Source organism: Alligator mississippiensis, chromosome 1 (assembly GCF_030867095.1).
Source record: "Alligator mississippiensis isolate rAllMis1 chromosome 1, rAllMis1, whole genome shotgun sequence".
Taxonomy (NCBI): domain Eukaryota; kingdom Metazoa; phylum Chordata; order Crocodylia; family Alligatoridae; genus Alligator; species Alligator mississippiensis.
In genome coordinates, this window is record NC_081824.1 from 246,897,611 (window position 1) to 246,918,067 (window position 20,457).

The 20,457-nt window shown below is 44.6% G+C and overlaps 1 protein-coding gene across 3 annotated transcripts in view; it reads right to left on the reverse strand.

Moving 5' to 3' along the window:
- Positions 1-20,457, reverse strand: part of NME7 (NME/NM23 family member 7) — a 154,396-nt gene that overhangs the window by 54,202 nt on the left and 79,737 nt on the right. For all 3 annotated transcript variants that reach the window (XM_019476132.2, XM_006271809.3, XM_014603932.3), the window contains exons 8-9: positions 7,379-7,443; positions 3,284-3,352 (exon numbers count right to left, since the gene is read on the reverse strand). In XM_019476132.2, the coding sequence (XP_019331677.1) occupies positions 3,284-3,352; positions 7,379-7,443 (134 nt within the window). The remainder of the gene's footprint in view (positions 1-3,283; positions 3,353-7,378; positions 7,444-20,457) is intronic.

Sequence of the window (20,457 nt, forward strand, 5' to 3'; positions counted from 1 at the left end):
ATTCCAAACTACATGGTTATGTTTGGAAGCAGAAGGCTGACAACCAAATGGTGTTGGTTACAGCATCCATGTTTGGTAGTCATATTGCTGCAAGACAAGCTGTAGTAAACATAGTGCCTAACGGCAGATCCTGATGGGAAAGAATGAATTTTTAGAGCTTTGCTGGCCTGGGGGGGATTGTGGCCATGCCTCGCAGCTGCCAGGACCCAACTGGGTCCCAGAACCAGTAGGTGTTCTGACAGGACACATTGTCCACAGTTGTGGGACTCTGGATCCTGACAGCTGCAGGATGCTGCCAGGATGCAGAAACAGCAGATACTGGGGCAGAGAGTCCCTTTAGTTTCAGGACTCCCAACCCTGCCTGGGCATGGTGCACCCCTGCGGTAGGCAGCTAGGGCTGTGTGAAGCATTGGGTGCCGATCTGATTCAGAGGACATTCAACCCAATTTGGTGGCCGAATCTCCAAATCCAAATTGAATCAGGAGACCAATTAAAAGGTCCAAATTGATTCGAAGCTCTCTGAATCGATTCAGAAAAGATTTGGAGAGCTTCGATAATTTGGGCAGTCCCCGCCCACTGCAGCAGGAGCTGGAGCCGGACTTGGAACTGGTAAGTAGGGGCAGGAGAGGTGGGGCTGGAGGAGGGGACCATGGGTGGACCCCTGCCAGGCCCCATCCCCTGCCTGTTCCCCCAGCCCCCCCCCATGGCTGCCCCGCCCAGCCCCAGCCCCTTTAAAAAAAAACCCCATTCACTGGATGCTGCCTGGTGGGGGGGTGATCTGTGCTGCCCCCCACTGCCCCACGCTGCATGGGGGGCTCTGCACAAGCCCTCCCCCCACCTCACCAGCTCCTGCAGTGACCTCGGGGCTTCTGGGGGCTTGTGGAAGAGCCCCCTCTATGGCAGGGGGCAGTGGGGATTGCCCCCCTCATGGGGCAGGAACCGGTTTGGGGGGTTTTTTCTTAAAGGGCCAGAGCTGGAGCAGGCAGGGCAGCTGGGGGGGTGGGGGGGTTGGGAGAGCAGGGGGGTTCAGGGAGCTCATGTAGAGCCCCCCACATGGCATGGGGCAGTGGGAAGTAGCGGGGATCACGCCCCCCCCCCCGGGCAAAAACTGGTGAACCCAGGGTTTTTTGTTTTTTTTTCTTAAAGGGCCAGAACTGGAGTGGGCGGGGCAGCCATGGGGGAGGGGGCTGGGGCAGTGGGAGGGGTTAGGGGGCTCATGCAGAGCCTCCCATGAAGCATGGGGCAGTGGGGATCACCCCCCACCCAGTAGCACCCAGTGAGTCCAGACTTTTATTTCGAAGCGTCAGGAGCTGGAGTGGGTGGGGCAGCCATTGCAGGGCTGGGAGAGTGAGCAGTGGATGGGCCTGTGTGATTCGACCGAATCGATTCAGGACAGTGATTCGAATCACCAAATTGAATCAATGTCCCCCAAATCAGCCGAATCCGAAGTGAATACTAGCCACTTTGTACAGGCCTATTGGCAGCTGATGGGGCTCCCAGCTGCAGGGAAGGCTCTACTACATGTGCAAATGAAAGCTCGATGGCAACCAGTTATGAAGTTAGTACACATTTTTGTGGTCTAACTTCATAGCTGGTTGGAAATTTTATGGAGTGATAGCTACTTTGCACATAGTTAAATGTGTGATACCTGTAATGTGTAGAGGGGGGCTGACAATCTCTCTCTACCACTGGCCCAAGTGCATTTTCCAAATGTCTTGCCATCATGACTAACTTTTCCTCAACTCTGCTTCATAACATACCTGACATATAAAGTCAGTTCCTAAGAACCCCAGCCCCAAACCTGATCTTATACCTGATCTGAAAAATAACCTTCTTCATTTTCATTGCCTCAACATTTTACATTCAATCTCCCCCCCTTTGTTAACTCTCAGACTGAACTGTGCAAAACAGCCTGGGTTACTATTTGTCTGAAATTACTACATCAGATGAAAAAGCAGTTACAGTTTGATAGGACACCTGTAGGCAGGGGCAGTTCCAGAGGGGGCACAGTGATCTGGTGGCACCCCACTTTTGGGCCACACTGGGGGTGGGGAAGAAAAGGTGTTCTTGCCCTACTCCAGCTACAGGATGCAGGGAGCATCTGTGCTGGGTTCTGTCAGACATAGTAGCAATGGTGCTGGGTGGGTCTCTGTTCCCTGCTCAACTCGCTCTCCTCTGATATCCCCAGCTGTCTCAACCCAACTTCCCCCTATGCTGTCTCAACCCAACTTCCCTCTTTTTTAAATCCTGGATCTACACATCTTGTATTAAAATACCAGGCCAGATGTTCCCACATCTGAGTTCTGTGACACACAATCATCCTGTCATAAGGTCCTCCCTTGGCTTGTTGTTTGAAGTACTGGGCTCTGAGAGGAGACCTCCTAGAGCTCTCCATTCTCTTCTGAATGTCCAGAGAGGTCACCCTGAGGTATGTTTACATGTTTGTAAAGTCCTACTGAAATAAGTGGGACTGTACCAGAAATCAAAGTCAACACAGCCACATCTACCTGGAGAATGAGTACTTTAATATGTCTCTAAAAATTGGGGTAAGTTACATACTTCAAAGGGTGGCTATGAAGTTTAATTCTTTAGTTTAGTTTAATGACTCTCAACCAGGATGCCAAGGCACCCTGGGGTGCCATGACACTTTTTCAAAGGTGCTGCAGGAAGTGTGAGGAGATAACAAGATAAGAGCACACACAGGTTCAGACTCTCCCTGCCTGGCTGCTCTCCTGTCCCCACTGCCTGGCCTCTCTGCAAAGAAGTAGGCACTACAATAACTAAATTCATTCTGTGCCACTGCTCAATGGATTGCATTGGCATTGCAAGGCATTACAATATACACAAACACCCAACCCTGCCGAGGTTACAATGCATACTTGACATTCCAAGATTTCTCTGAGGCTCACCGAAGTAAGATCAAAAGACTTAAAAGTTAACTACCCAACTACCATAAAAAAAATCCATTCACATCCAAGCCAGTTTCAAGAGTTTCAGCAAAAAATATAAAAACAAGACATTACTGTACAAACAAGATAGTTTTACCAAAAACAAAATAGCTCAGCTCTGTTTTTTCTAATCTGTGCTTCAGACATACCTTGGCAAAATACCCTCCTCTCCGAGACTACTCATGCAGAATTTCAGATGGACTGATTCATTCTGAACAAAGTTGAGGGATGGTCAAAATTGGATTCCTGATGGAAATCTATCCCTGTTTGGAGAGATGGCTCTCTCCATTAACTATCTTGTATATTTAATGGATTCTTTTCTAGTTAACACTTACAGTGTATTCAGCAACAACACCTTTGTAAATCTCATAGAACTCTTCCACAGTGGCACGCTCCAAGTTGAACTGCATAAAGAAAAGAATGAAAATCTTAGCCCATCTGTCTTAGTGGGGGAAGGGAGAATGGGACTGGAAGATGAGGAAGGGCACTTAAAAATAACCAACCCCTCACCCCACAAAAGCCTCCATAATCATTTAACACACTCCCTAAAGTTTTGGGGTGTCTTCCTTATGATTATAATGATGGCTTTGGATGACTGAGTCTGTAGCATAGTGTTTGCAAGCAGGTAGTTGGTGATACAAGAGGCAGAATAGGTCCTAGCTCATGCTTCCAACAACCAAAAAGGAGCAAATACATTTTGTCCCTGAAGTTGGCAGATGACTCTCTAAGGCCTCATTTAGGTAGTAACTTACCCCACCTGATTTTGGAACCCTCAAACACTCTGCACTGGCTTTTAAACTGAGGGAAGCAAAATCTGTTTGGAGAAATCTTTTATGGACCAAGCATATATTTGGGAAAGATTTTGAACAAGCTTTTGGGCACAACATGCAACAGATACAACCTAAGCTAAAAACTTTTGCTTTTGTTTAACCCATTAGTTAAATGAGAATGGCCATTTAAAAAAAAAAAAAAGAAAAATAACAGTAAGCCTGTGGAGCACAGAGAAGTTAACAGAAGTAGGTTGTTTTGTGAGAACTTACCTAACATCTCTCTCAAGTTTTTTTTTTTTATTAAGAAAATATAAAATATATATTTCTCTCTTCACACCGCCTCCTTTTGTCAATATCTCACAATAAACAATATCATACATGAATCAATAATACATGACACAATCGTGGGAACTTCCCATCTTCTTTCTCCATCACAATTTCTTCACAATTGGATCACCAGATCCTCTTTATACATAATCATCAATTCAATCCATGACAATACATTTTGCTCTTTTCTCATACAGGTTCTTGGGACACTTTCAACATTTATAATACATCCTCATATTTTACACAATCTTTCCCTGTGGTCTCGTGTTTTCCTTCTTTTTATTTGCCTTTAACACATTTTCCACACCTCTTTATTTATAGCGTACACAATTCACTTTTGTTTCAGTATTACTGTTTTCTCCACTTTCCGTTTTCACCTTTCCCTTTTCCTGATTCCCGACGCATTCCCTTTCCCTACTTCCCGACGCTTTTTCTTTCCCTCCTTTCTCTCCCTTCTTCTTTTCTTTCCCTACCCTTACCCTATCCCGGCCGGCTGGAATAATTCCTTCCACCGAACGCCTTGCCATGCCCTACTCCCTTCGCCCTTTTCTCCCCTTCCCTTTATGTAGTCCTTAATCTCATAATACCCCAGCTGTAAGCATTCCCTTTGTGTAAAGCATACCTCCTTCCCTACCAACAAGCACCTCACTTTCCATAATGCCACCCTCATCCCCATCAAAATCACCCGCACTTCCCATTGCCTTTCTCCTTGTTCCACCAGTCCATACACCGCGCTCTCATAGGACACCCCCTGTGCCCACCCTATCGCCCTTAGAAACTTCCCTACTCTTCCCCATACCCTTCTTGCGAACACACACTCCCACAAAACATGATGCACCGTTTCTTCCTTTGTACAGAACTCCCTCGGGCATTCTGCCGATCTCACCAGCCTCCATCAGTATAATAGTTCTCTGACTGATAACACCCGCCTAACTATACACCACGCTATTTCCCTGTGAAACCCTTTCCACCTTGCGTCTTCTATTCCCCTCCACACCTCTCTCACCTGTTCCCATGCCAAATTCCCCACATCCGTTAACCCATCTTCCTCCCTAATTGCTTTGAAAATTACCCTCGCCTTTTGTAATCCTTCCGTCCCAGTTTCACCAAACCCTTTACCCTGGCGAATGCCGCCAGCCTATCCACGTGCTGTGATGGTTTCCCTGCCCACACGCCTGTCCACCTTTCTCCGAATACCCCCATGCCCTCAAAACTCTACCTCCCCAGTACTTTACCCATTTCCCCACTATTCCTTCCCCTCTCTGTGCCTCCCTGACTAATGCCGCTACCCCGTGCCCATATATGAACGTTTCCACCTCTGGAAACCCCCATCCCCCTAGCTCCCCCGCTTTATAAAGCTCCCTACGTGCTACCCTCTCTCCCTTACTTTCCCAGAAAAACACACACAATTCCCTTTGTATCCTCCTCGCTTGCCTCCACAATGGAGGGTATACCCACCCTACGAACAGCAGGATCGGTAAGATCACCGACTTGATTAGCTTTACCTTCCCCGTCTTTGACAAACCTCTCCGTCCCCATATTCCCAGCACCTTTCTCACCTGTCCCAGCACTTCTCCCCACGCTGTTTCCCCTTTCCCATCTTTCTCAAAACTTATCCCTAATATTTTTTGTCCTCTCTCTACCACCTGCAACCCATATTCCTCCAGACCCTCCCAGTTCCCTATTCCCCATATCTTACTCTTCCCTCTATTTAACCTTGCTCCGGCTGCCCTTCCATACTCTTCCATATGCTCCAGCACCCTCCTCACTGACCTTCTGTTCCTCACCAAAAATTTCACGTCATCCATATATAGCAGCGCTTTCACTTCTCCTCCCCCTGGTATCTTTATCCCCTGAATTTGGTTGTCCCATTTTATCTTCCTTCCTACCACTTCTATGCCACACAGAAAAAGCCCTGGTGACAACGGGCACCCCTGCCTTAACCCTACTTCTATTTTAATCTCCTCCCCCATATGTCTCTTTAACAGCACCCTACTGAAAGCCCCCTGGTACACTTCCCTCACCCATCCTATGTATTTTCTTGGAAAACCCATCTTTTCCAACACCCTGAATAAATACCGGTGCCTAACCCTATCGTATGCTTTCTCCAGATCCAGGTTTCCCACCACTGTGTTCCAGTTCCTATTCCTCACATACTCTATTATGTCCCTCACCACCCAGTGTGTTTGTGTTATCTTCCTCCCTTCCACCACACACATCTGTTCTTCCCCTATCACCTGTGCCAATACCCCCTTCATTCTTTCCACCAACATTTTCATATACAGCTTGTAGTCCATGTTCAATAATGTGATTGGCCTCCAATTCTTCAAACTTTTCTTCTCCCCCTTTTTATATAATACGATTATCAGCCCTTCTGCACACCCTTCCCCTACCTTTCCCCTCTCCATCATCTCTTTAAATACCTCCTTAACGTCTGTCCCCACATCTCTCTCAAGTATACAATTGGTCCAGTAAATGGTATCACCAAACAAAACTTGCTTCTCATACAATTCCTGGAGCAGCAGGGATACACCACCACCCCTAAACTGAAAGCAGTGCAACCACATTCAAAGAGCCATGTAGGTAGGCTAACTAGTAGACCTGTGAGAAGCGGCTAGTATTCGTTTTGAATTTGGCCGATCTGGGGGACAACGATTCGAATCACTGTCCCAAATCGATTCAGCCAAATCCAATTCAGAGATTCGGCTGCTGCCGAATCGGCCGAATCTCCAAATCAGACAGGCCCCATCCCCTGCCCGCTCTCCCAGCCCTGGCAATGGCTGCTCCGCCCAGACCCCAGCTCCCTGCTCTTAAAAACAAAAGCCCTGAACTCACTGGCTCCTGCCAGGCAGGGAGGTGATCCCCACTGCCCCCCCACTGCATGGGGGTCTTTACAGCTTTCTGCAGGGGAGGGAAGGTGCAGACTACAGGCCCAACTCTGAGTACAAGCCAGAGATACTCATTTAAATGGGAGAAGACTTTTCCATCCTATCTCTTGAAGTTTCCTACCTTCACTGCTTGGCAGTGTATCTGTCTATCTGAACATAGCTTCTCTCAACCTAGATTACTAAAGCCTCTCCACACACCTGGAAAGCAGTTATTCACTTCAGCTGTTTCTAGCTGCTTAGTCACAGCTTGGAGGTACTCAGGCCCTTCATTAACCCTCTCCAGGCTGCTGCTGTGATGGGAGACAGGAGAATATCCCCCCCCCATTACACATCTCTAATATGACAGCCCATATTCCCAGTTTTGCAAGCTGTGTTTGCCACTCTCTTTATAAAATCACCATGCAGCACTGCATTGGACATGCAAAATGCACAAAAGCATGCCTACCATCTGCAAAGCTGAGATCTCAAATCCTTCATCAAGGATGGCTTTTATAATCTTTCCAGGGAGCCCTGTGTACACACAGAGAAAAAAAACCCACACTTAATAATGAATTAACTTTACATAACATAGGTACAGTGGTTACTTACTAAAGCTCTGTGTTTCCCTGCCAAAACACAGCATTTGTGTTACGTTTGGGGCTGAAATGTTGAGCAGAGGACAGTTCATAAACCTGATCTTTTAAAAACTGTGCTCTACCCTGGGAAGGAACTATCTACCTCAACTTCCATTCAGTTGTTAGAATAACATTGTTCATACATCTCTGCAAAAACGTATTGGTAAAATCCTTGTTTTGCTGAAATCAACAAGGAGAAAACAGGAGATACAAAAGCTGAGGCTTACTGAGCACAAAAAAATCAAACCCAAAATGCTAAAAACACAGGTCTTCTGTTGTGCTTCTATTCAAGGTGAAACATTTCTCATCACAGACATGAGGTGAAATCACAAACTTGCTACAGCCTGACAAAACTATTAATTTCAATAAGGCAGGGATTTTATTACTGGTCATTACATACTTACATTATCTGTTTTCCAGCGTGGAAGATTTTTTAGCACTGTATAGAATGAACTTGATGGATAAGAGAATAACTGAGTAATATTCAGATTCCTGTGCACTAAGTCTTAAGTGTACAGGGCCTAGTGATTTATGCAGTATAGCAACACTGACCTTTGCATCATGTTAAAGTGTTGGTGGTAGCGTCAGATAAATTTGGAAGGATAGAGGTTTTCCCCCCCCACTTGATTTACATGCGACAAAGAACAGCACCAAACAACCCAGGTTTCCTTGCATAATCGTCACATTAGGGTCAACAGAAATTATTTTAGAAAGATTTCTGTGGTTGTGAGCTCTCCAAAAATCTTCAAAAAATATTGCTTATTATTGTCATTGAGAGGAAAATGAGGTTTTAACATTTGGCCATAGCAGTTATTTGGGCTTTTGGATATAACCAAAACAGAAATTTGGTATGTACAATGATTTTTGTCTCGCAACACTCCTTTAATGTTGGCCAACTATATCCCCATTTTGTCAATGAGGAAGATTCATAGAGGTAAAGTGACCTCATAAAGTTTGCATAGGAAATCTACGGCAGAATCAGAAAGAGAACCCAGATCTCTGGAGCATGCCTGCCTTACTACTCCATTTACTTATATGCCCCCCTGTAATCTAGTATCTGAACAACTAGTGATATGTAATGAGCATATCCTCAGGGCTTCAACTATGAGGTAAAGGAGGACTATGATCTCCATTTTACAGCTAGGGAAGCCGTGCATTAAAAATCAGTGGCTCACATATACAGACTCATGACCACTCCCCTGATCCATCACCTGACACCCCACCACCCCTGTGGTCCTCTGGCCAGATGTATTGCAGAGATATCTAAGTTAGCTCTGCACATGCTAGGTCCAGAACAGAAGCAGAATGGCTACCTTTGTGCAGCACTGTGCCTGGTCTAATTAGCTCTGCTGAGAGGCAGGCTAATTAGCCTGCACAAAGGTAGCTCTGCTGCTTCCTGTCTGGGTAGTAATATGAACTAAGCAGCCCAAAGTCTCAGCACAATGCTGCCTGGCACCCCGGGAACACTGTAGGAGGGTCAGTCCAACCACGTCAGCTCTTCAGGCTACCAATTAAGAACCACTGCACTACGCAACTTGACCAAGGTCAATCAGGGCAGGGATTTATTACCCCTTCTTCATCCAACATCTTGCATGTACAAGGCAGCCTCAGAAGTGGAGAGTTATTCCATCCCATAAACCTCTACAACCTGCAGGCAGTAGGAGCCAGTGAAGAGAAAAGGTAGGAGCAAAGAAATGGGAATAAATTTCTTGATCTTTGACCAGCCTAAGCTGCTTGTGATGAGACAGTTGCTGTTTCTCTGGTGGCTACAAACCTTGGCTTTAAACTTCATCAGTGCAGAAGGGTCAGCCACCCAATCAGCTGGCTGGCACACTCTACATTTGATTAAAATATTCCTTGTGCATCTGGCCTCTCGGTAAAATTGATCTGCTCTCCACTGAACTTTAATCCTCACCAACGGTAAATGCGGCTAGTAAAAAAAAAAATTTATGTAATTGTAAAAAGAATGTAGTTGGTCCAATAAGATATCACTCCAAAAAATCCTTGCCTCTTGCACTCAATGCTAAAACATTTAAGAAAAGAGGCCCAACAATATTCATTTCACCATAGCACTTCTATAGCAGAGGAGCTCTGAGCACTTTGCAAGCAGATAACAAGGATTGCTATGCTTTTCTAAAAGGGAAATTATCTGTGCTTCACGGAGGTAGGAGTTGAGGCCCTGGGAGAGTAAGTGATTTGCCCATGGTCTGATAATCAAATCATTAGCAGAGACTGGCCTAGAACCCTAGGGCACCTATACACAAGCAGCGAGGCTGCTCTGATGTGCTGTAGTTACAGCGTGTTGAGGCAGATTCAGTTAACTGAGTCTGCTGGAGCATGGTTCAATGAGTTTAGTAAAAGCGTGCCAGCCACCATTTTTCAGTGTGGGGATGCTGATATACGAGATGCTTTGGGCACTTCAATTAGAGCGGCTCTACGAGCATTTGTAGAAATTCTGGGTGCTTTAGAGTGGCATTCCCCCACTCCTGGGGCATTTGTATAAATGCCTCCAGAGTCCTGGCTTCCACTTACCTACTCTGACCAGACAACAAACAAACAAATGGTACCCTCCAGCAAGAATAGCTAAAAGCCAAGGTTAGGCAGAAGGTGAGGAGGGAGTTGCTTTGGGTTTCAGCCAATTGTAGTCCTGGCAAAGATCATGTGCTCTGGGGAGGGTAAGGAGTGAGGGAAAAAGGTGCTAATTTGATAAAATGTATTTCAGCAGCTTACAGCAACCTTTTTTTTCTTTTCAAGTTTACCATTTTAATCCTTAACATCCAGATCAACAGCAAAGTGAGGTACTTTTTAAGGACCCTCATAAAGAGAAAGTGCATCTTTAAAATGTGATTACAGGAAGCCAAACAAAGCTTCAGATTAGGCACTAGTTAGGATTAATTCTCAGTGACAACGTACAAAAGAAATCACAGGCATTGCTAAATACAACAGGAGGAATTGTATACTAATCCTAACAAATATGCATAACAAATAACCTTCAGCATAAAAACTGAGAAGGAAAGCTTTACGTCTCCAAGACAGCATTGGGTTACCAGGCACTAAAAACTGGACACATAATCTTGCAGCACATTTTAATCAAGTGAAAAGATGAGGTGCTAGATCTCATGGAAAGCAGCAGGTTTCAACTATTTTCTGCCTTGTGATAAACAAATATTATTAAATCATATGTAATAGTAGAGCAGTGAAGAGTAGGAAAGATATTGAGCAGGATAAAATGCTATAAATACAACACAGTTTTATGGGAGCCCATGGTTAATTGTCAATCCCCAGATCTACTAATCAGTAGCCCAGTTCTGAACAGGCATGATTAAAGATACAAAGCTCCCTTTACTTCCTCTTTTTTGTGTGTCCTCCCAGTTAATGGCTTCTATGTGAAAAGCTACTTAGATTAGGTGGAAGATTGTTTCATCAGTCAGAAAGCTGTCTGTCCTAATTGCCTCCTTTGTACTTTCTCAACTTAGTGCTGTGCCATTAGTTAAAAGGCACAGCTTGGAATAGGAAAACAGTAATGGGAGCAGAAATGGTTCCTGCTTAGGAACATAAGAACTACTATATTGAATCACACAGATGGTCTGTCTAGACATTTAATATCCAGAAGCAGACAGCTTGAGAAGTTTCAAGTAAAACTGACCAGAGGACAACTCCGTTCTGCAGCAACTTTTGAGGCTTCAGAGTTGGTTTTTGTTTCACACTTGAGATGAAATAAAACCCTTTCAAATATTTTCATGAAAATAGAATTGTGTTGGCAAGTGAGATGGGACAGGTGTAGGCAGGCAAGGGTATAAGTGTCAGTGTCTAGCTCTTTATTTTCTGGTGAAGACACCGGGCCTGAGATACTGAAGCCTCAGGTTTGAGTCCTTGCTCTGCCTGATGCAGAACAAAGTTCATCCCAGTTATTCTAAACTGGAAAGAACAGGCACTAGCCTGGGTCTCCCAAAAGCAATACGCCTATAACAAAACAGATTATATCAGTAAAAAATGTTCTGACTGTCTCTGTGTTTCAGAGTAACATAGAAGAAACCCTCAGGTCAGGAGCTAGGAGAGAACTTTCTTATAGAGGACCTTTCTTTCTAACTCATTCCAGTCATAGCCATCTTATCCCCTGAAGAAACAGGCTTTCAACTTCTTCCAAACTTCAATTTTGCTTCTTAAATCTTTCTTATGTAACTTGGAATACTCATATAAATATACGTTGTGTTCATTCCTGAGCTCTTGGCCTCACTGATAATCTCTGGCCATGAATCCCATAGGCTAACTGAGTACTGCCTGAAACATATTTCTGTTGCCACAGTGTCTTGGAGCCCAGGCCATGAATCAGAACCCCAGTCTGGTAGGCTTCATACAAACAGGGAATCAACAGACAGTCCAGGCTCAAAGAATTCACAATTTAAGTGTAAGACAAAAGACAATGGACAGACACAAAATAGAAACAGGTGAGAGAGTGAGACAAGGAAACAAAGACGATACTGGTCAGTATGACAGGGATTAGTCCCACTAGTATCCTACACACTGCTAAATTCTTGGTTGACACCTTTAAGGAAGACTGAGTAATGGTGAGGTAACTGCCGATGTTTATAGAAAATTTTCCCTCATGCAAGATTATAAGAAGAAAGCATTTGCTCAGAAATCTAATAAATGGATGATAAAAGCAGTGATTATGGTTAACTGGAGGTGGTAATCAAGATCTGTATGCCAAAACTAGCACTGAATAGAAAAAATAGGCACAGACCCCAGAGGGCCTCAAAAATGGAGACAAACAGCTTGAGTATGATGTGATAAAGAAGGGGGAGCCAGTGGCAGGATGTGAAAAGAAGGGCAGCAGACAAAGTGACAGGTGAAGATAAAGTTCTTTGCTGTAAGTACCCTATGTGGCTGTGAGTAGGACATGACTGCATGTCAAGACAAAAATAAGTAATGTTGCAGGACTCAGACACAAAGGGAGGAAAGCCTGGAAGAGAATTTGAGCTGGATGGATGATGGATGGGAAAGGCCATATCTTAGAGATTGTGTCCAGGTTATGAGCCTGAGTGACAGGCAGGATGGACTCAGAGGGGAAAGATGATAAGTTTTAGTCATTATCCACTTCCACTAATGTTTGTACTGCCACAAGATATGTCAGAGAGAGAGGCTTATCCACCCTGAAAGTCAGAAAGCTTTTCCTAATGTCTAACCCTAATCTTCTTTGCTGCAAATTAATTCTTTCCCTACCCAAAGTGGACACGGAGAATAACAACAAACTTTTCTTTAAGACTTTTACATACTGGACACTAATATCCTCCTTAGCTAAAAAAAACCCTGTTGTTTCAGTCTTTCTTCATATCATGCTTTCTTTACTTTTCATCATTCTTATAGCTCTCCTCTTCCCACTCTCCAATTTGTCCACATTTTTGCTAAAGCAGAGTGCCCAAAACTTCACCGAGTATTCCTGCTGAGGCCTCACCAATACGTACTAGAATTAAATACTGTAACTGTGTGTCTTACATATGGTAGTCCTGATAATGCATCCCAGTATGACGTTTGCCTTTTTTGCAACAGCATCACAATATTCACTCATAGTCAGTGCCCAGGTCCCTTTTTTTCTGTAGAACTGTTGCCTAGCCAGTTAGTTCCCCATTTTATATTTGGGCATCTGACTTCTCCTTTCTCAGTGTAATATTTTGAACTTTTTAAAATTTCATCATGGCAATACCAAATCATCAAGATACAATATAGAAATGTTGATGATCAGCTAAAATTAATCCAATGTATTTCTAATTGACCTGCTTGTAACACCTACTTATCATTAATGCAAAATATACTGAGAGCATTACATTTTTTGTACTCTGAATCCAGACAGCAACTTTTTCCTTGGATGTGAGAGAAAATTTCTATAAAAGTCCATTCAACCAGTTTTGAATTATTTGACCTTTTAAAAAAATACTACCAACATGTGCCTATTTAAGAAACATGCTCTCACTTTGAAAGCTCAAAACAGATCTTTTAAACTTGGCATGCACTCAGTCCTGAATGAGAAAGGCATGCTTTGCCTTCTTTAAAAGAAACCTGTGATGCACTCCTTATTACTGGTACAGATAGATGCTTGTTTCCCTGAATGGTGACAAGCATGCCCCTTCCTAATTGCACCTTCACTTTCTTTTTACTCACTTTCAACTCACTAAAAAAGAAGGGCAGGGGGGCTGGAATTATTAGGATACAAACGTAATCTGGACATTTTTACACTGGTGACCTCTCTCTTCCAATAAGCAAACAGTTCCATAGCTCAAGAGGGATAACTGCACGTTTGCTGGCTGCCCAGTATATGGTCTCTTGTTTTGAAATAGTATTTAAACAGATAAAGTGTTCCTTTCTCCTCCTCTTCCTCCAAACCCTCCCTCCTTCTAAACACACACTTTGTCTGTGACCCCTCACTATGATGCTTAAGTAGCTTCTTTTTCCACATGTTCTTGAAACCAAATTGTTATTCCCTATAGCGTTCCTAAGTTTGATTTGTTTTTTGGAGGAGGGAATTACTCAAATAAAATAAAATAAGGCTCACCCTTTCTGTTTAAACCTCTGCATCTCTTAAGTGAAGGTAATATTGATACCCACTTCATTGTAAGGATGAGGAAATGTTCAAATGTTAGAGAAACCAAATATGCTCCATTTTTTTTCCCCCCCAGCAAATCATCTCCTCAGCTGAATAAAACAACATGGTCTCCAAGGCTGCTTCTCGGTCTTTTTGTCTCAGATCAAGTGAAGAATCCCACTGCAATACATTCACACCAAGGACTGGGATTAAAGTTATTGAGGGGCTCCAAACAAAGAATATGTTGCATTCTTTTTTTAAACAGCTCATAGTTTAACAAAAGTGCAGGAAAGTCCTGACAGCCCTGGAGAGCGGGGGAGCTACCATGCTCTTGGGAAAGCTTGCCACCCCCAGAGATTTTCTTTTGCAATCCCAGTTACCCCAGGTACAACGATCTTTTAACCACACCCCGGCATTTCTGGTTTTAAAAGCTCTGGAGTGAAATCCTGCCCCCAATGAAGTCCATGACAAGACTGATTCAATTTAGCCAGGGTTTGACTCTAGCAGAGTCAGAATTTCACCCCCAGTGCCTTGCTAACTACTTTGCTGTCAGAGACAGCCCTTGGGTAATTCCATTTTTTAAACAATTTACATAGTCAAATAAACTGCACACCCAACTTTTAACCCCAGCTTTTGGGCCTTTGTTTTCTTGTCCATTTTTATCTTATTTTCTTGTCCATTTTTAAGGCATTAAGTGAAAAATATGGTGCCATGAGATTCTAAGACATCAGGAAATTCCAAATTTCAGTTCCTACAGCAAATACAACTAGGCTACATTTTACAAATGCATGACGGGGCAAAGTTAAACCTATAGAGACCAGTAGATAAGACATTACTTATATGTACAAAGGGCAGCGCTATTGTTGCCCTGAGACCCTGAACTTTGTGATCAACAGTTGTGGTGCATTTAAATATCTCAGCCAGTTGTATTACTTCCCCCTCCCCCCAAACCCTGCCTCCTCTTCAGAACAGAAATGTTGAGGAATCTTGAGTTTCACTACTCCTACTGGCTTGGATGTAGCTGTTACAGCTTGATTGCAAAGGTCTCCTTCAAATTCAAGATCAAGGTACTACAAAGATAACACTGTTAGTTATGTGGTATTTTTTTTCTACTTTTTCAACTGTTCCCTTCTCCCTAATTTTTATCCATTTGCCCCTCAAACCCTTTAGACTGCAAGACCTTCAAAGGAAGGACAATCTTTCTTGAATTAACAACTGAGTGGTACATCTCTATAACTACAAAACAGCAATGAATAAACACAAGCTTACTGTGATCAAATTCACAGTGATGAACCTGCAAGTTAAATGGCCATGCATTTTTATCCAAGTCTATATCTGGATCATTATAAAATAGCTCTCACTTAACCAATACTTTCAGAATTTGATCCCAATTGTCCTGACCTTTTCTGAAACTGATTAATGTTCCTTGCAGGGACCACCACTCTAGTTTACAAAACTCCCTGATAGAGCCCTGTACAGATTACAGTTTACACCCACCACCCCAGGGACAGAGATTAAGTGTTTTCAGTGTTATAATTTCTTCTTGCTTGTTAGCCCCGACTCTAGCTGTCATATTGCATCTGATTAACTGCCCTTTGACTACAGAAGACACTGCATGCTTGCATTTAGGTTAGCTTGGCTTTCTGAACTTTAAATTTGTAATTTTCTAGTGAATTTCAGTGCAGGTGAAAGTGCTGGACAGCCTTAGAAAATGAATGCATCTCTTTCATACTTGCCAGTGTGGGACACTCTTTGCCAGTGTGGGACAGAACGAATGACTCTTTCTACATGTATCTCCTGCCAACATGCCTCAAACCAAATCTACGGGAACTCCCCAGCCTGCATGGGCACTAGAGAGGAGATAGCCTCTGAAGTGCTTTAATCCCTTCCAGATGAAAGGTTTTCCACGTGATGCACAAAGTAGACATGAGGCATGGGAAAGTGCTGGCAAGATGGGCAGCATACAAAGGTGGGAATCTGTCACTGCCTTAGGAAAGAAACAAGGCTGAGCATTTAAGAAACCAGGTTATCTTTGTAACACTGAGAAAAAGATGGTCTGGCCACTCAAACCTGAAATTAAGGGAGATAAAATGCTGGCACCAGGAAGTGATTTTCCATTTAAGAAATTTAAGAAGACCAAAGATATTTCATGGCTTTAATGCAGCTGTTGTTAACTCTGTCAGGACCACATTAATACTTCACACAATGCAGGGGAACTCTTAAATCCAGGCCTGGAGTCACAGTGTAGACAAAATGAGGGGCATGTGGGCACAACACTTTAAAGCAGGTTAAATGCTTTTGCACCACTTTAATGGTGTTGGTGTTTGCATGCATTGGAAGTGTACTGCACAGTAATTCCAGCCGCTGTAGCAAATTTGGCAGAGTAATGTATATTAAATGACTTGGGGCACTGCAAACTAAAACTCTTCCGAGGAGTTCTAATTTGCTGCCCTGTGGAGCGAAGCACCGGGCTTCACGTAGCTCAGGGGCTCTGCAGGAAGCCCATGCAGGCAGCCTGGCGGCAGCCCAGAGCCTGCCTGCCTGGCAGTGGAGCCTGTCTGCATTTTCCCTGGAGCTTGCCTGACTGAGCTGTGTGGGGGCCTGGTGCTTCTCTTTGCAGCTGCAGTGCCCCCCAGGACCACTTGAGCCGGGTGCCTGCAGGCAGGTGTTGCCGGGGGGGGGCACCGCTGCCATGGTGGGAAACACCAGCGGGCCCCCCCCCCCCCCCCCCCCCCCCCCCCGGGGACCGCTTCCACCCACTGGCAGCTCGTCCTCCCATCCCCTCCACCAGAGAGGCAGGTAAGTGCATGGGCATGTGCATGACACAGTGGTTTACTTTGCCCTAAATTGAAGTGGTGTTTTTAAAAACCCACCACTTCAATTTAGGGCCCCCATTTCATCTACACACACCCACATATGGCACTTGTGCTTTCAGTCCCTAGCCCCCAAGCAAACAGGGAGAAGTATATGGCTCTCTTCTCCTACTTTTCAAACAGTGCCCCAACCACCCAATCAATTGGTTCAGGAACTGCGCTTCCTAGCTACTGTCCTCCTTGGCTGAAAAGAGGCCTTACAAGGGAATGTCACATATTTTCAGGGGTTCTGACAGGAAAGCAAGTGATCAGACTCCCTACATCACAAGACATTCCCACTTCTGGCACACTTCCACAAAGACTGCATCTTTCTATGGGGCAATCATGCACTTTCTTTTTGCTACACCCACCCACAGGATGCTGTTCCAAACCCTTCTCAGAAAAAGGACAGACACCTCATCACCACTCTTTCGAAGCCCCTAAGCACAATGATGTTTCTTCCAACTCTCCTGTCATCCATCTCTCCCACTCAGCCAACACAGCTCTTAGACTCTGCTAAAGAAAGTCACTAGAGGATGCTAGGAAGCACTCTGTCCTTTAGGGGTGGTGTACTGGGCTCAAGCACAGTGCTGACAAACCTGTCATTAATTTGCCTTTTTTTTTTTTTTTTTTTTTTTTTTTTTTTTTTAAGACACACATCCATTTGTTGCCCATGATACTATTCCCCAGGCCCACACCTCCACCCCCTCATGTTATTATCATGCTTGACAACTGAAGTTACACTTCAGCTAACTCTCAGGCAACCCTTTATGTGGCCCCAAGGGTTTCTTTGCATCCTGGCAGACATTTACAAAGCTCTGGCTTGCACTACTTATCACACGCTTTTGATCACTGCATCACGTGGCTGCGGCAGGTACTACGGTTGCTAGGTTCTGGTGCTTTCAGCTGCCTAGCAACCAATGTTTCTTTATTCCAGTCAGGAGTGGATCAGTGAGTCCAGAGATAAAAGCAATACAGATTTTCCACTGCTTTGTCACTGGATAGGAGCTGCATAAATGATCTACTGTAATCAGTCAGCTGCTAAGAAAAGACACTGTCCTAAAATTAACATGGTATAAACTAGTGATGAGATTCCGCCTTCTAATAACTACTCAGTTCAGGGAAAAGCTCCCTAGCTTGGTTAAGCTGGAATGTAACTTCTGGAAAAGGGGAAAACATGCCATTTTTTGGCAAGGATATGTTGGGAAATGGAATCTGTAGTGAGGGAAAGAAATCCCCAGTTGGAAAAAAAAAGGGTCAGAAAGCAAATCTCAAATCAAAAGCTCCATCCAATATTGCTAGAAAGCTCTCTGTAAACTCAAGCACTGAAGTGCTATAGCACAACTGCATGTAATCGTACACATGGAGCAAGCTGATTAGGTTTGTGGAAATTAGATAATAGTCTTTGAAGCCTGGAAAGCAGAGGGAGAAAGGAGGAAAGGTTTATTTTTAGATGCTTAAAATGAAAAACCATATGCAACCCAAATCAGATCTTTCCCTGCCATCTGAAACCCCACTGTGTTTCCCTAGGGTTCCCCTGCTGTTATGTTGCATACCCTGACCAATGGCTCTGCAGGATTTCATTTACTTTCTGCCACTTTTCTAGGCAAACTCCATCTGTCCCTTTAAAAGTGTTTGGAGGAGGGGCATGGAGGAGTGACACCTCATTAGGAATGTTGATTCTCTATGCAAAGTGGCAAATTGCCTGCTTGCAAAATCTCACCGTCTGCTACAGGTAGCTTCATGAATGATGGTGCACCATGTGGCTGCCTTGTTACCTACTTTTCCTAGTATATAAAAGATGCTGCTGTGCATGCACCCATAATTTCTCAGGTATCTCTGAGTACAGGTTACCAGCAGAGGGGAAAGGGAATTACTTTACTCTGCTCCTTGGGCCTGAATTCTCCTCCTGCTCTTTCTGTATACATGCCCCTTTCTCAATGGAGCTCATATCCCCTCTATTATACTTCTCTTCTCCTGCCCCAGGGCTGCAGGAGAGTGCACAGGAAGGCACTGTAGCGATGCCAACAATCTCCAAAGAACACACAGTGCTGACCTCAAACAGCAGCAAAATCTTCAGGAGCCAAATGTACTGCTAGGATTGTAAAATGGAGTCTGGTAATTCAGAAGTGAGGCGCTCAGCAGCCACTTTCATAGAAGTGTGCAGTATTTTGCAATAGGTCCTTTCATCACAGCAGGACAAGGCAATTCAAGGTGGCACTTGGATCTAAAGCAGGGATGGCAAAACTTGGCCTGGGACCCCAGACAGATCCAGACCACATGGGGTCCCCTCCTGAGCTGGATCCATGGGGCTGCATTCAGACAGCAGTGTGAATCCAGGCCAGGAAGCAACACAGTCTGGGGGGGGTGCAGCTATAAAGACATGCATTCATGCAGCTCAGAGCCATGGGCATGCGGCTGCACAGAGCTCTGGCCAGGCAGTGGCACAGAGTTGGAGGTGTGCAAAAGTGTGGAGCTGTGTTTGGTCAGAACTCCATGCCACTGCATGCTCCTGGCTCCTTGCAATTCATATCCCCAGTTTTGCACTGCATGAATGCATTTCCATGCAGCCACACACCCCTGAACCCATGCTGCTGCACACCCCTGGCACTGCAGTCCAGTCAGAGCTTTGTGCTGCCAGGAAATGACACACAATTGGAGGCATGAGGCTGCAGAGCTGTGTTTGTGCAGCCAAACACTCCTGGCAATATGCTGCTGCCTGGAGGCATGGAGCTCTGGCCAGTCAGCAATGTCAGGGGTATGTGGCAGTGCAGAGCTGAGGGGCAGTACACTTCTGGTAGCCCACCAGACTACCAGAGGGCCAGATAAAACAGTCTGCAGTCCATATGTTTGATACACCTGATCTAAGGTAACAGAAGAAGATGCTGCTCTGTGATGTTCTGGTTGATTATCTGTAAAAGGGATGCAGGCTTAGAAAGGACCTAAGCCCTAAAAGGAGGAGACAAGAGGACAGGTCTAAGAAGTCAAATTTCTCTCCCCACTCCTTGCTGAGACATCTCCAGTGAACTGGACTGACCACTGGAGAGAAGCTTGCCCCATTTGACCTAAGGGAACCTTCACTCTCCAGTAGCAGAATGGAAATAGCTCTGTGCTGCATATGCTACTCCAATTTAAGGGTAGGAGAAGATGCCATCAGGGCCCTTGCCACTCTATTTTTCTCGGTTCCAAATTCCTGCCTCTACTCAAGCTTTTGGACAGTTTCTCAATCCAGTCTCTAAAATCTCATGAGCTCTCTAGGTAGGCTCTAGCATCTCTGGCATCTGTATTAAGAGAGACAGTGGAGAGAACAGGGAGGAAATGAAAACCCTGGGTAGGCCTCACAAGAAACTGTTACTGAATCCCACCATTCAATAATATACTTCACCTATGTAAAATAAAGCAATGCCTTCCAGTTTAGCTGAGTAATAGTTAGCCTTCCACCTTCCCAGCCCTTCCATGGAACAAGAGAAATGACTAA